The sequence below is a fragment of the Mucor mucedo genome, assembly GCF_025094135.1.
Source record: "Mucor mucedo strain NRRL 3635 chromosome Unknown EV154scaffold_203, whole genome shotgun sequence".
NCBI lineage: Eukaryota > Fungi > Mucoromycota > Mucoromycetes > Mucorales > Mucoraceae > Mucor > Mucor mucedo.
In genome coordinates, this window is record NW_026252487.1 from 1 (window position 1) to 15,369 (window position 15,369).

Consider the following 15,369-nt stretch of genomic DNA (forward strand, 5'->3'; position numbering starts at 1 on the left):
TATTTTTAAAATTGAAATTCAAATGATCTTAGTAATGTTTTGGACGAATCAAAATTAGTTTCTGGATGATTAATTTATCTTTACAGACCGAACAAGAAATAGAAAATACACAAGTTCAAAATACAGTTTAAGCATTTTGCAAATTTATTTTGGATGCCGGATTTTATTAATTTGTATAAATGCTGAAGTATCTTCTAAATGATAAGTCAGTTTTCGATATACTTTAAAATTACTGCGACTAGATGCCTGTTTACGTGTGTAAAGGGAAGTAAACATTATGCGTTTTAAATTGTAAATTAAACAACGTGAAGAATGATGATTGTAGATGTCTCAAGAAATGCGATCTATTTTGATCATAAGAAACTCTTTCTTCTGTTTGTCCTTCGATTGTAGTCGTTTAAAAAAAGGTCTAAGAACGACATAAACATAACATACATCAATGAACTTCAAACAATTGCATGTGGTTTAATTTTTCTTATTGTATTCTAGCCAACTGCATAAATTATATTCATTAAGACACCTATAGATAAAGTCATCAAATCAAGATATATTTTTGCAACAGTCAAATTAGTAGATACTGTTAACAATATCACTACTCGTACATACACATTCTTGATATTTACAAAAATTTCAAGGAGCTTAAAGACGATATTAATTTTGAGCTATTCGCATTTATCAACAAGCTATTTTTTTGTGGAGGTTTTCTTGTCTTTTGGTTGAAAGGCAGGTACGTGATGGTATAAATAATGGAAGAGACAAAACACTTCGGTATCGTGATTTGATTATGAATCACAAAGAACTGCACTGTAAACATGCTAAATATGTACCGTCAAAGCTTACCCACACGCAGCAATCCGCTGCAAAATACATTTTGGTACTTGACTCAATTAGGTCCTGCTATTTATCTGTAAATAAAAGGGCGAACTCAAACAAAAAATAAATTTTGAAAGGTATATCGAAGAACCAACAAAGGGGGTCATCTGAAATAGCGTGAATATTCCATGGCAACTACCAAAACATCTCTAGCTAGAAAGCAGTTACCAGAGGGTACTTTTTTAGAAGAAAATCAATGGTCCTTGATGGCAAGTGTTTTCGCGATGTATCCTATAAGCTACACATTTTTAAACAATTCGATATATTATGATGTTAAAGCAAACCTTCTAAAGCCTTCTATAAACTTGGCCAACTATTGAAACAATGACATTTGATAAGAAAAATACATATAAATTGTTTATGGTTTTCTTACTGTGTAAATTGTTCATTCCTGAGTATGTTACTATCAATATATTTATAATCGGCTATCATACACTTGGCTCCAAGTCATTCAAAGAAGAAAAATCGGCAATATGGGACAAAATTTTGAATACGAAATACAAATCACCCAAGGAGCAAAAAATTGACGGATTTCTATGTTTTCAAGCGATGGAGGTCGTCCAAAAATCAATGCTGCTGTTACACTTGAAGAGTCCAGCACCAGTAAAGGTCGGAAAACTAAAAAAAAGAAAAACATTTGATGATGATGATAGCTTTACCTACTTTAAAGATCTAGCAGTAGAAAAGCTAGGAAGAACAAAAGGCAGGTGCGTGCTCATAGACCCGAGACGTCGGAATATTAATTATATTTTATGCAAGAAACAATTACGATAAACAATCCTCACTTATTTTGATTTGCAAAAATCAAAGTTAAAAAAAAAAAATACAACGGTTAAGGTTTTTAAGACACAAATTGAAGCTGTAGTCTATCAAGCTAGCAAAAATCAATTGCCCGAATTTCATTGTCAAACACTTTATTTTAAACAGTTTGTCCGGTATTTAGAAGCAAGGCAACAAGTGAAAACACAATTGAAAGGTCACTATTTGAATGAAACTTCGGAAGAGACCTTTGTGTACTGCCCTGATTCTTTAAATTTAGAAGTTGCAAAACGAGTGATATTTATTACGGAAAATGATTGCTGGAATTGCTAAGCTTGATGCTTATGTCGTTTTACTCACTCTCCTTCACTTAACTAAGCATCTTATCCGAAGTCTAATTCTTCCATTTTTCAGTTTGCGGGTAAATAGTCAATTCGATCTGCGCAGGAAAAATCTTGAAGTAATAATTGAATATAAAAAGGTCCTCTATTTTTATAATGACAAACTCTCCAACTTATAATAAAGGATTATATAGTCTAATTTCTTTACTTGCTGTATTTTCCAATTTACATTTCCCTTTTTATTTCTCAATTATCACAAGCTACATCAAGTGCAACTCGAGGTTGGCAAAGGATCTGAGGATGGAATTTGGAAACGATCCACTTTTCATTCTTGAAGACCGGTCTGCCCTGAATGTGAGGTTTTAAGAGCCAACAAAAAATAAAGGTATCGGCTCTGATTTCTCCCACAATGCGATAGACGTCTTGCATGGCTTATCATGATCATGATGTAAATCGCCACACTGCTGGACCAACGATTTGATATGACCTCTGCACTGAATTATGTCTGGTTTTCATTAAAAACAAGTCGTACAAAGCCCTACAAGTAAAGGACATTCTTTTAGTATGAAGAGACGTCTCGAAGCTTAAATTTTGACCTATAACTGATCCTACTCGTCTATTTCTACTGTTGCGTACATGATTCCAGCACGCGATTATCACATACCAGATATATCTTTTTTCTTTTGTGGCTATGCATCGAGGGAAATCCTTAACATCATGTCTAATGGGTGATATTGTCTCCACAGTATATCCAGTCAGATTTCGTTCGGCTAATCACATCCATCAACAGTACTTCTGTTCATACCGACTCGAACAATTGACAAACACTTCACTACCATATGATTCAGTCGATGGTATATCGCACAGTAAAATCAGCAACAGGATGATTACACATCGATTTATGCTAGATAACGTGTCGCTTCCCTACTGCCTTCTCTGCCCAAATGATTCACTTAAATATCTTGAGCATATGCTTGTGCAACGTCTATTGGTCTGGCCTGCATGGAAAACTGGCTTCCGACACCTGTTTCCAAGACAGCCGAATTTTTACATACTTACTGAATCTCAGTTAAATTATGTCAAATATACCTTAACCAGCATCTATTAAAACTACCTCAAGTAGGTTAATCTTTCATTGCTTCTGAGGATCCTTTTCTACGTCTAATAGATGTGTAGCTCCTCTATTTTAATTCCACTTAATTATCACTGCACACCGCTCTTCTGACGTGTGACTTTTATAAGAATCTAATAAATAAAAAGAGATTCATACAAGCAGAAAAAAAAATGTAGTAGTTTAATTGCCAAAGCATAGGGGGGAGAGTGCAAAGGAAGAAAGTATATATAAACACGCGTAATTTCTTTTTGATAAAAGAAGGGAAAAGGGAGGAAAGAAAATGCAGACCTGTCATATATACAAAAAAAAAAAAATTACACTATGATACATGAAGGGGGGGATGGGGGGAAATAAAAGTTATTGTATAGTACATTGACAGTAAGCAGGTGTATCACTCTCGTATTCATCCACTGTATGAGAGGCCGCGAATTTTTCTAAAGAAACACGCTTTGTAGGATGATCCAAGGCACTGCCTGATCTTTTAACACCTGTCTCTACCATCATCATTTTTGTTGTACTAGAATTGGAAATGATTTCAAACTCTTCTTCATTCTGTTCTTGTTTCTTTTGACTTTCCCAACGGCTTAGATTGATTTGCATTTGATCGACAGCAAATGAAATTTCGGCCAATACTTTACTGACATTTTGAAATAATCCCAATGCCACGAAGCGTATAAATCCAATTTGTGAATCTTCCAACACTACTTTCGATCGATCGTTCATAGGTAAAACAGGCATCCCTAATTCCTTTTCCAGATCACCTTGATTAATAAACTCCTTCACCAGGAGCTCAGCCCATTGTGTACTCCAGTGAAAGGGTCGTGCCACATTGCTGATATCCGCACATTTAATCAGTGCACTGCATATTAATTGTCGCTCTTCGGCTTCGTCATTCTTTAGTGTGGTGGATGGGCTGGAGAATCGCATCGCTTGTTGTTGAATCTTTGTCACGTATTCGTTATGTAATGACATGTCTGTTGCTAAGATACTCGACACGACCGTCTTTCTAAAGTCTAAAATCGTGTTACTTTTTACATTAAAATTTCACTTTTTTTTTTGTTTGTTCTGTACCTTTGTATGCATCTGATTTAGGATCACCCACCAATCGGTCGATACCATGCTTGTTTAAAAGTTGAAATAATGTGACGGAATGTAGACTTTCTAATACAGATCGGTCATTGTATAATGTAGCGAGTGGGTTTGCTGAATTAATCTATGTCAAGAAGGGGTTGTTAGCATGATGCTGCGGAGGGTGGATGGGTCAAACTTACGAGAAACATGTTGTTCACACCAGGATGAGCAGCGTCATGACCGATGGCAGCGATAAGCAAGGCAAAGACGTCTTTGGGCCTTAATAAAGCCTGAGGTTTGTTTCTTTGCAAGAACTTGTTTGTAAAAGGTAATACGCCCAATTCACACAGCATGTAAAATAGACATTGTAAGACGTCTACAGCATGCGCGAAATTATGATAGGGATTTTCGTCATGATATACACTTGCCAGATCCAAGATAAAGTCGTACAATTGTGCTATTTATAAAAAAAAAGATTAACTTGTTGTGCGCACCAAAGATTTAAGCTTTTTTTTTTTTTACCTTGTGTGATAGAGATGTGATAGAGTTCGGGTAGTTTTAAAACTTGATCAAACACAAGATAGACACAATGAACAAGTTCAGATTCAGATAGTCCAAAGGGACTAAAGTCCCAACTACATACTTTGGATTTCAGTTCGGATGAACGCTTCCTTAAAGTTTTTTTATAAAGAGTGAGACTAGGGTGAAAATATTCTAGAAAGGATACTTACTTTGTTAGTGTTGGGTAAGTGCGTGAAGTGGCAGGTGAACCATACACGTCCATCATGATCTTTGTTAAGCTAATGAAAAACAAAAAGAGTCAGCATGAGGAAAAAAAAGAAAGATGGAAACAGAAATCTTACTGAAGGTCTTTGGAAGACATGTCGTTAATTCTGTCATGCAAGTCCTTTTGCACGGTCTTTTTGTCACTGATTCTGGTTGTAATTGGTGCTTGAGAAGCATGCAGTTTCTAGATTAAGAAGAGACATGAGAAGTCTGTTTGTTTTTTATATAGACGAGAGAAAGAGAAAGAGAGATACTTACGAGAAATAGAGTTTTGATGACGTTTGGATATAATGGTTTTAATAAATAATCCGTAGCACCAGCATGTATACAATCCAACATTCTTTCAGTATCATCATTGGATGAACAGACTATATAAATATGTGAATACACAAGGAAAATCATGTGTAAATAGAATAAAATAAAAAAAGGTAGTAACTAACCGACAAGAGGTACATAATTCGGCAAGGTATTTAAATCGCGTGTGATTTTAGAAATAAATCGTACAAGATGCCGTGTATCATCCAAACGAGTAGAACAGCAAGTGGATGAATCTGTTTGTATATAACCAACAGCACTTTCTTCATGAATATCCATCGCGTCCAAGTCCACCAATAATAACGTGGGTTGTTGCCTGCTGCTTTGCTCTACTTTCTCTATTGCTTCCATCGTATCATGCTGCACAACCACTGTATATCATAATATGAGTTTAATATCTATTAACCTTTTCTTTATAAAAGTGGATATCTACCTTTTCCAAAGTAGGAATTAAATAACTGTCCATATGTCTCACCGTCATGAGTAACATAAGACTGGTGTAGTATCACCACTGTACAAAGTGAAGGGTTCATAACAATGCAGTAACTTTTTCTCTCACTCTTCTTTTTTTTTTTTTTTTTTTTTTTTTTTTTATGAAAAGAAAAAAAGAAGGGGGGGATAAAAAATATATAAAATAGACGTATAAAGAGAAGAAAAAGGGGGAAATAAAATAAAATAAAAAAAAAAAGCTTTTTTACCCACGTGGCAAGTGTGATGAAACTTTTTTTGCAGGTCCGTGCTACAAGACGATTTAAAACTTTAACCGAAAAAAAATTAACGTTTTTTTTTTTTTATTATTTTATCACAACACGTGGAAAAATAGGACTACCAAGAGGGACCTTGAGAAGCACTGTGACTGCCAACTTGAGAAGAACCTGTATAACTTTCGCCCATGACACCATCGTTGGCAGGATTATAAGTGAAGCCTGCAAATTGTTCTTGCATAGTACTGGAGATTTGAGAATCATCGACCAAGGACTCCTGAGGAGCCTCTGATGTAAATTCATCATCAAAATTGGTGGTATCATAGGCTGAATCAACGGATGGTTTATAGGGAGGTTGTAATTTCTTTTGATTTAATTTACGCCAGTCAATCGATGCAAAGAACGCATGGTTCTTGATCTCTTCAGATCCATTATTGCCTAATCGCTCATTGGGATCACGTGTCAACAGTCCTCGTAACAAGGATCTTGCATCAGCACTCATATCTTCCGGGAAACGTAACTCGTCCTGTAAAATCTTACGGTACATTTCATTGGTATTCTCGTCATAGAACGGAGGTAAACCCGTCATCATCTCATACAAGAGAACACCTAATGTCCACCAATCCACAGTCTTTGTGTACCCTTGTCCTAGTAGTAATTCAGGTGCAAGGTATTCGGGTGTGCCGCAAAATGTGTTTGTACGCTCGTTCTCCTTCATGTTGAGTTTGCACAGCCCAAAATCACACAACGCAATGTGTCCATTATAATCAATCAAGATATTCTCTGGCTTCAAGTCACTGTGGTTGTAGTATAAAAGTTAGTATGTAAATATAGATACATAGACTTGGAAATTTACCGGTAGACGACATTAAAGTCATGGAGACACTCTAGCGCAGACAGAAGCTCAGCTGTGTAGAATCGAGAGCGATTCTCATCAAACCTTCCTTCCAACTGTAAATGATGGAACAACTCACCACCATTGATAAAGGCAAGGACAAGATAGAGTTTATCGGGCGACTGGAAGGCAAACTTGAGGGGAACAATAAATGGATTTCGAATCTTGGCCAGTACGGTCTTTTCGGCCATTGTATGGGTGACTTCAGAACGAGAAATGATGCGAGATTTACGCAAGACTTTCATGGCATAGATTCGATTTGTGTCCTTTTTACGCACCACATAGACCTTACCAAAACTACCTCGTCCAATCACTCGCAACAGATCAAACGCGTCAAATGTAATGGGCGTACTCACTTGCTGAGGTCGATAGCACAGCTGCAAATGCATAGCGCCTGTTCCTCCTACAATAGGAAGTACTTGGTCTTCGATCTTTGTGCTGTCGAAATTCGGCTGGATCTTGACACCGCCCAAGAAGAAGTCGTTGGTTGTGCGTGGTGTTTCTCCATGCGCTGTTGGTGGGTGACGCATGTAAATAGATATCGACACTTCCGAGCTGCGCGAAACATCACTGTTTTATGATAAAAAAATAGAGTTAGTTACATAAACACACACACACACACACACACACATATATATATATATATATATGCTATGTCACTCACAAATGGGCTCGGTGCTGGTAGATGGGGTTGGCTGTATCACCCCCCAAGGAGTCAATTAAGACTTCGTTCTTATCAAACTCCAATACAACATAAGGCAACCACCAATTCTGCTTGCGAGTCAAAGAATCCCGATTAGCACGGCCTTGTACCATTGCTGGTTGAGGAGGAACAGCGGGTAATTTGACACCTGCGGGTGGAGAGATACCTCTACCCTCACATACACGAATTAAGAGCACACCCGATTTGGGTTCATTGGCGGAAGAAGAGGCAGATGGTGAAGGTGTGGAGCTGTTCGAGTGCTGAGAGGTAACAGCAGGTGCGGGTGGGCGTAAAGGTGTTGAAGGTTCCTTATTTTCTAAACAAGAGAGAGATGGTCCATTATTAATACATCATCTCTTTCTTTCCACACACTAAAAAAAAACACACTTACTTCTAACACCGGGTAATTTCCAAGAATTCATTCTTTAAGCTTTGCTATAAAAAAATAAAGAGAGAGAGAGAAAAAGAAAGAGAGAAAGAGCTTATATATTCTAGATGGAACCTCTTTATATATATGTAAGAAAAAAAGGGAGTGAAAAGAGAAAAAAAAAAAAAAAAAAAAGTTAAATGACCTTGTTTTTAAAACCCCCACAAGTAGCGGAGATCGAAATAGACTAGAATAAATCTGACAACAACTTTTTTGTTTCTTTCTTTCTTTTTTTTTTTTTTTTCTTTCCATTACATTTTTAAACATGGATGCTGTTTCAAAGAGATTAATCAAGGAGCTGCGTGAAATTGACAGAGAGGCAAAATCACACCCAGAAATAGTCTCACTTGCACCAGAGAACGATGACAACTTGATGCAATGGCGAGCTGTTCTTGCAGGACTTGCAGACACACCTTACGAAGGTGAGTGATTCATTTAGCTGTCTGCCAATACTACTTTAGAACTAACATTATAATTTTTAAAGGCGGTCGCTTTGAATTGTCAATAGATATACCTCATAACTATCCTATTCATCCTCCCAACGTGAAATTCGTGACTACCATTTGTCACCCCAACATTCATTTCAAGGTAACAATAATATTCACACACCCAAAAAAAGGGGGGGTTCTAATATCTGATTTAATAGACGGGCGAGATTTGTCTAGACATATTAAAGACAGCATGGTCACCTGCCTGGACCTTGAGATCCACACTATTGGCCATCTCTCTCTTACTGAGTCATCCCGAACCTTCTTCACCTTTAAATTGTGACGCTGCCAATTTATTAAGGTGTAATGATAAATTAGGTTACGAAAGCCTGATCAAAATGTATACCCAACTCTATGCCATTCAATAAGTTCCCCTTTTTATTATTTTTTACACTGGTAGATTAAATAAACTGAAATCATGAACCAATACACACTATACCCAGTCCCATTCCAGTCCGAAGTGCCAAATAGCAAACTATTTTTTTTTTAAATCATTTGGTTTAGTTCTCTCTCTCTCTCTTTTTACTTATAACTGTTTATGCTACTCACCGTAGGAGATTGTCATTGGATTGTCCCCGAATAATAAACACCAGATTTTGAATAGGCGGGTGCAGGATTTGTTCCACAGAGCCAAATAATTTAGAGACAGCAATGGCCCCAGTGAGATACACCACAATACTACAACACGCTGTCTGCACACGTTTGGAGAAATGCGTGAGTGTAGCATAATAGGCAATTCCAAACCCTGCGCACAATACAACACTAATCATTGTCATGACAACCGTATGTTGAGGGTTACGATGGCTGACACCTAAGCCTTGATTGATCATGAAACAAGTAGGTAACAATAACAATAATAGCCGTGCAGTGACATCATGTTTCTTTTTTAGGATATTCCATCCAATGCTTGTTGACAACACTGCAATAAAGAGAGAATTGAACAGTTGAAAGGTTGTGTTCACTTGTAAATTTAAAAGATGAAGCATCACATTAATAAAGAATCCCAGACCTACGCCTGATAAAATCAAGCGTTTGTCTCGGCTGGAATACACCATTAAACTGGTTGTCACTACCGTCGTATTGAACACCTTGTCCAATATCAACTGAAAAAACCGGCTTTCCAATCCTATCATTTTTGCTGAGTAAAAAAAAAGAAAAAAAAAGAGAAAGATAAAACAAAAAAGCAAAAAAACTTTCCTTATTGTGTGTTAGATATATATAGCTCTTATTTCGGGATTTTAACTATATTTAACCTCGTTGATATTTTTTTTTTCTTTTTTATAAAACTCAAATATTTAATTTCCTTTTCCTTTCTTCTTTATTTTTTTTATTTTAAAAAAAAATGAAACTGTTATTGTTGCTATTGTTTCTGTACGCGGTAACAGCGAAAAGAGTGGAGCTTGATTGGAATTTAAAGTACAAAAATGTCAATGCCGATGGACTTTTTGAACGTAGAGTCATCAGTATCAATGATCAATGGCCGTAAATAAATCTCTCTTGTCAAAAAATAAAATAAAATAAACATCTTATCGTATTCTATCATTAGCCCGTTGCCGGTGGAGTTAAACGTCAATGATATCTTGGTCATCCATCTTCAAAATAATCTGAATGAAGTCACCGTGATTCATGCACACGGTATCAACCAAAATAACGGAACAAATCATATGGACGGTGCAGGCATGGTCACCCAGTGGTAAATAACCTTAAAACCATAACTCCCCTCTCATCTTATTCACCCTTTTTAATGTTCTAGTCCAATTCCCGCTAACCATAATTTCACTTACGAATTTCCTGTCACACAAGCAGGCACCTTTTGGATACACAGCCATTATAAGGTTCAGTACATGGATGGTTTGCGTGTTCCACTCGTCGTACGGGATATCCATGAACCCTTCCATTGGGACGAGGACCAAATTATCTCTCTCTCTGGTTTGTTATTTTGCACCATCCCAACCCATACTTCTCCCTCCTCTAACTCATAATATATCTTAAAGACTGGTATCACCAAGATTCATACACCAATTTGGAACAGTACATGAACCATGATAACATTGAAGGTGTTGAGCCCATTCCTCGTAAGTTCTTTGATGAATGGAGTGCCACATTTAAAATAACCAACCCAAACAACAGAATCTGGCTTAATTAACGATCATGTCAATTCAACAATTTCCTTCAAGCCCAATAAGACCTATCGTCTTCGATTCGTCAATATGGCTGGTATCGCCACATTTAATGTCTACTTGGACGGTCATGATATGCAAGTCATTGAAGTAGACGGTGTATAGTATAAACCATCACTCCTTTCTATTTTAATTACACTAACTATAAAAATAATATTTCATTAGATCCCTACACAACCTACACGCACAGGGCTTATTTATTTAGCTGCAGGTCAACGTGTCTCTGTCCTTGTAAAGACCAAATCCACTACAGACTTGAACTATATCTTGCATGCCAACATGAATCCTGCCATGTTTGACTATATCCCAGACGGACTCAAATTAAGCAAGTAGACACACCCACATTGGTTACACAACTTGTATGCTAAAGTATATTCTCTTAAACACCTAAATGTTAGATATCGAAGCTCCCATCTACTATGACAAGGATGCACCTTTTGCTCCTCTCGACGACCCAAAGAAAATCGAGAACCATTACAGCGACGCCAATATTTTCCCGTTAAAAGCATCACCCCCTCTCGTTGCAGACAGACAAATCAATATGACGGTGGATTTTATGGAGAATACCGATGGATTAAACCATGGTGTGATTAACGATATTCCTTATCTTTCACCCTTGGTCCCCAGTTTAAACACTTTAATGACTATTGAGGAAAATCTAGTGAATGATACGCGTGTTTATGGTCCTCAAAGTCAAACGATTATCGCCGATTTGGATCAAGTGCTTGAAATTGTCATTAATAATCTGGATGATGGACCCCACCCGTGTAATAATTTTTTTTTTTTAATTTATACACAAATAGACCCGAAACTAACTCTTTATGATAGTCCATTTACACGGTCATTCGTTTCAAGTGATTGCACGCGGTGACGGCGTCTACTCGAAAGATACGGTGATTGTAGAACCAATCAATCCAACGGTTCGAGATACCATTGTCGTCACTCCCGAAGGCTATGTCGTGCTTCGTTTCAGAGCCAATAACCCTGGCGTCTGGTTTTTCCATTGTCACGTCGATTGGCATTTACCTGCAGGTTTAGCAGCCACCTTTATCACCGCACCCAAATTGGCCCGTCAACAATTCGAGGCCTTGCCTGATATCATGTATGACATCTGTACTTTATCCGGATTACCAGCCAAAGGCAACGCTGCCGGTAAAAAGGGCTTAGATTTAGAGGGCGCACCCGATGGTGTTCGTCCTATTAAAAATCCTTTGATTTTGGGTTGTATTATTGCAACATTAGTAGGTATTAGTACGATTATTTGGCATGTCTGGGTAGACCCTACTTCTTCTCAGCACGAAGAAGAAGATGAGGATCAAAAACGTTTATTAGAATAAAAAAATAAAAATTACTTCATTCTCTCTCTCTTTTTTTAACCGCGTCCTCGACCTCCACCGCCGCTGCTAATATTGCCGCCGCCGCCGCGTGAAGAAGAGCCACGTCCACGGCCTCGTGTTGTTGTAGCGTATGGGTATGGATGATAATAATCCGCGGTATAATACTGTTGATGATTGTAATAAGGTTGTTGTTGCTGTTGAAGGGGTTCATTAGGCATATAATAAACAGGTTGAACATAGGGCTGTTGACCATATCCATACACTGTTAATCCAGTATTTGGATCCACCATCGGTACCATCATACCATAATCAGGTGTATACGCTTGTTGATAATAATACTCATCATAATGTTGTTGTTGCTGGTGCTGTTGTTGCTGAGGATAATACTCGTAATTATTAAACATTTCCATCACAGGTGCCGTTGCTGCTGTCGTTGTTGTTGTAGCAGTAGTGGGCGGTGGTAATGCTACAACCTGTTGTTGCTGTTGTGGTGGTCGTGGTGGTGACGGTGGTGTTGGGAATGAAGATGCTAAAGCCTTTAATGGTGGTGATGGAAGAGGGGGAGGTGGTAAAGGTGAAGTATCTTGAACCACAAGAGGATGATCAGTATTAGGTTTCTCTTCCTGCTTTTTCTCGACGGGTTCCAAAGGTTTCTTCTTTTTAGAACGTTGCTTTTGTTTATCGGATGGTAAACTAGTTGTATCGGATGTTATTGTTTCAAGGGGTTCTTCTGTCTCTGGCTTGACCTTCTTCTTTTTGGTAGGTTTTTTCTTTTTCTCCCTGCGTGGTTTTAACTCGGGATCTGTTGCTGGGATATTCGATGGTTGCTCCAAAGACGCAGGCTGATCCAAGGACGCAGGTTGTTCCAAAGATACGTGTTGGTCTGAAGATGCAGTTTGGTCTGAAGATGCAGGTTGGTCTGAAGACACAGGTTGATCTGAAGATACATGTTGTTCCGAAGGTGCAGACACATTGGCATCTTCTACTGCCGTTGCATTGTTCAAGGGCGCTTTTTTACGACGTGCCTTTTCTCTACGCTTTTTCTGCTTAGGTTTTGTTTCCGCTCCAGTTGTAGGTTCTACCATGGCTTGTTGTTGAACAGATTGTGGTTCTTCTGAAGGAGGTTGTTGTACAAGGGCAGGTTGATCAGGTAGAGGCTGTTCCATCATAGGGTCCGAAGAGGGTCGACGTTCGATAGCTGTCACTTTGCGTGGTTTTTCTTTACGCTTTCGTTCTCTACGCTCTGGTTTATCCGTCTTTCCTTCCTCGGGCTTATTTTGAGCATCCTTTTTGTTGGTATAATCAGACTTGATTTTAGCGGGTGAATTGTCGCCTTTGGTGGGTTTATCAGTGGTCTTGCTGGATCTTTCTTTTCTCTCGGGCGTAGCTTTTCTTTCAGCTCCTGGATCGGGTGTAGTTTTTCTTTCAGTTGAATCGTGTGTGCCCTTTCTTTCAACAAAAGAACTCTTGCTTTCGGGTGTCTCTCTTCGTTCTGGCGTGCCCTTTCTTTCAACGTAATCCCGTGCTCTTTCAGGTGTATTCTTTCGTTCAACGTTATCCCGTGGTCTTTCAGGTGTATCCCTTCTATCAGGCGTAGCTCTTCTATCAGGCGTAGCTCTTCTATCAGGCGTAGCTCTTCTTTCAGGTAAATTCTTTCCTTCAGGTGTAGCCCTTTCAGGTGTGGCCTTTCTTTCGAGTGTACCTTTTCTCTCAGGAGAGAAACCCTTTTTATCCGTTCTTTCAGTTTTGATATATCTTTCCTGCTGCTGCTGCTGTTGATGATGATGAGTCCCTTCAGGAGAAGGAGAAGGCTTGTTGAATTTTCCCTGCTTGTTAGGTTGGATATTTCCTTCAGGCTTGTTTTTTCCTCCCTGTTGTTGACTATTTTGTTCAGGCAGTTGTTGAATATTATTTCTCTCCTGTTGGTTAGCGTTTCCTCCATTGAAGTTTCTTTCTTGTGGATTGAAATTTCTTTCAGGCCTGGTATTATATCTCTCTTGTTGATTATTTCTTTCAGCCGCAGGTTTATGGTTATCTTGTCGGTTGACATTTCTCTCCTGTTGGTTATTGTATCTTTCTTGTTTGGTATATCTCTCTTGTTGCTGTTGCACGCTTATTTCAGGCTTATTATTTTTTTCCTGATATTGCTGTTGTTGTTGCTGCTGGTTGATATTTCTTTCAGGCTTATTATTTTTTTCCTGCTGCTGAATATTTTGTTCAGGCTTGTTATTTCCATCCTGTTGTTGCACATTTCTTTCAGGTACATTTTTGTCTAATAGCTTATCACCTCGTTCGGCCTTTTTTTTCTTGGGTTTAGCCACCTTGTCAGGACGATCTTGTGTCTCACTATTGGGTTTATCATTGCGTTTGCTCTTGTTTTTATTACGCTCGGTTTTGATTGTTGTGGTTGTTTGTGTTGAATCGATAGGAGTGGCATCGGTACGCTCTTGTTGTTTATTTTGACGTGGCGCTTTTTTATCCTTTTTTACTGCTGCGGCGGGAGCACTTAACTTGTTTTCAGCAGGTTTTTCGGGCTACAAATGTGTATAGTCTGTCAATACATGCTCGAGAAAAAAGTGTGTATGTATGGTTTACCTTGACTTTAAAAGGAATAAAGGCAGGAGGACCTTCATCTTCTTTTTCAGATTGTTTTCCACCGAAACGTCTTAAGAATTGCTGTTTTTTATATACGAAAATGTCAAAAAAAGATATGCAGACAAAAGAAAAGCCTTGTATATTTACCTTTCCAGCTCTCCAAGCTTGCACGAGTTCTTGTACATGACCACCTAATTCTGACAACATGCCCGGACCTAGCATGAGTATGCCGTCTCTAATGGCAATAGGTTTCGTTACCAAGAATTTCGTTCCTGGAGGCGTGTGAAGTCTTATCATGTGAAAAATAACAATTAATATACATTTTTATAACTACGCAGATACAAAGAGCTTACTTTAGACAATCGACCTTGCCAAAGACTTCGACACCTTTAAATTTCTTCTTGCTACCGTCTGTAAAGACTACGGAAAGAAGACGCGGTGTTTCAGCTTGATGAGCAGAGGGCATGGCTGTATTCTTGATTTCCAAAACTTGTAATACACAAGGTGAAGGAATAGTCGTGAGTTTCTCGTTGGTTTTGTTGAACCCTTTTGCTGATAAAAGACGCAAATCCGTCTAGAGTTTTTTTTTATAGGTTGAGGTTAGTTTATCACTCTTTTTTTTTTTTTTTTTTTTTTTTTTTTTAATAATGTCAATTACGTCTTTGGCACAAGCAATGAGGTCGTCAACGTTCGACGCTTCCGGATTTTGTTGTTTTAATAGTTCAATGCCTTCTGGTGATAGAAACCAACCTTTTTCTTCAAATTCAGTCATAATGAACTA

General features: G+C 38.1%; 7 protein-coding genes across 7 annotated transcripts; 2 read left to right on the forward strand and 5 right to left on the reverse strand.

Annotated features, from left to right (window-relative positions):
* Nucleotides 1-3,444: 3,444 nt before the first annotated feature.
* On the reverse strand, nt 3,445-5,283 carry EV154DRAFT_431674 (uncharacterized protein; the record flags this gene model as incomplete). Its single annotated transcript, XM_051596628.1, has 7 exons — nt 3,445-4,100; nt 4,159-4,300; nt 4,359-4,615; nt 4,681-4,829; nt 4,890-4,958; nt 5,022-5,128; nt 5,203-5,283. 7 exons carry the CDS (start codon nt 5,281-5,283, stop codon nt 3,445-3,447), a joined length of 1,461 nt encoding a protein of 486 aa, XP_051451131.1.
* Nucleotides 5,284-6,039: 756 nt separating this feature from the next.
* On the reverse strand, nt 6,040-8,089 carry EV154DRAFT_607571 (kinase-like domain-containing protein). Its single transcript, XM_051607620.1, has 4 exons — nt 7,953-8,089; nt 7,523-7,877; nt 6,820-7,428; nt 6,040-6,760 (listed from the first exon to the last, which is right to left on the reverse strand). The coding sequence occupies exons 1-4, from the start codon at nt 7,981-7,983 to the stop codon at nt 6,085-6,087; spliced, it is 1,671 nt and encodes a 556-aa protein (XP_051451132.1). The 5' UTR covers nt 7,984-8,089; the 3' UTR covers nt 6,040-6,084.
* Nucleotides 8,090-8,170: 81 nt separating this feature from the next.
* EV154DRAFT_453157 (ubiquitin-conjugating enzyme/RWD-like protein) lies at nt 8,171-8,838 on the forward strand (the record flags this gene model as incomplete). Its single annotated transcript, XM_051597281.1, has 3 exons — nt 8,171-8,410; nt 8,473-8,576; nt 8,635-8,838. Coding segments are annotated over exons 1-3 (465 nt in total), but the record flags the coding sequence as incomplete, so codon positions are not given.
* On the reverse strand, nt 8,831-9,649 carry EV154DRAFT_529939 (uncharacterized protein). The gene is made up of 2 exons (XM_051603712.1): nt 9,026-9,649; nt 8,831-8,951 (listed from the first exon to the last, which is right to left on the reverse strand). The coding sequence occupies exons 1-2, from the start codon at nt 9,607-9,609 to the stop codon at nt 8,858-8,860; spliced, it is 678 nt and encodes a 225-aa protein (XP_051451134.1). The 5' UTR covers nt 9,610-9,649; the 3' UTR covers nt 8,831-8,857.
* Nucleotides 9,650-9,818: 169 nt separating this feature from the next.
* On the forward strand, nt 9,819-11,993 carry EV154DRAFT_540751 (multicopper oxidase-domain-containing protein; the record flags this gene model as incomplete). Its single annotated transcript, XM_051604441.1, has 8 exons — nt 9,819-9,958; nt 10,023-10,169; nt 10,230-10,405; nt 10,471-10,551; nt 10,607-10,755; nt 10,822-10,985; nt 11,137-11,423; nt 11,485-11,993. 8 exons carry the CDS (start codon nt 9,819-9,821, stop codon nt 11,991-11,993), a joined length of 1,653 nt encoding a protein of 550 aa, XP_051451135.1.
* On the reverse strand, nt 11,585-13,467 carry EV154DRAFT_121936 (uncharacterized protein). Its single transcript, XM_051593953.1, has one exon. The coding sequence runs from the start codon at nt 13,160-13,162 to the stop codon at nt 12,029-12,031; it is 1,134 nt and encodes a 377-aa protein (XP_051451136.1). The 5' UTR covers nt 13,163-13,467; the 3' UTR covers nt 11,585-12,028.
* Nucleotides 13,468-14,937: 1,470 nt separating this feature from the next.
* On the reverse strand, nt 14,938-15,360 carry EV154DRAFT_431667 (uncharacterized protein; the record flags this gene model as incomplete). Its single annotated transcript, XM_051596627.1, has 2 exons — nt 14,938-15,162; nt 15,247-15,360. 2 exons carry the CDS (start codon nt 15,358-15,360, stop codon nt 14,938-14,940), a joined length of 339 nt encoding a protein of 112 aa, XP_051451137.1.
* Nucleotides 15,361-15,369: the final 9 nt, after the last annotated feature.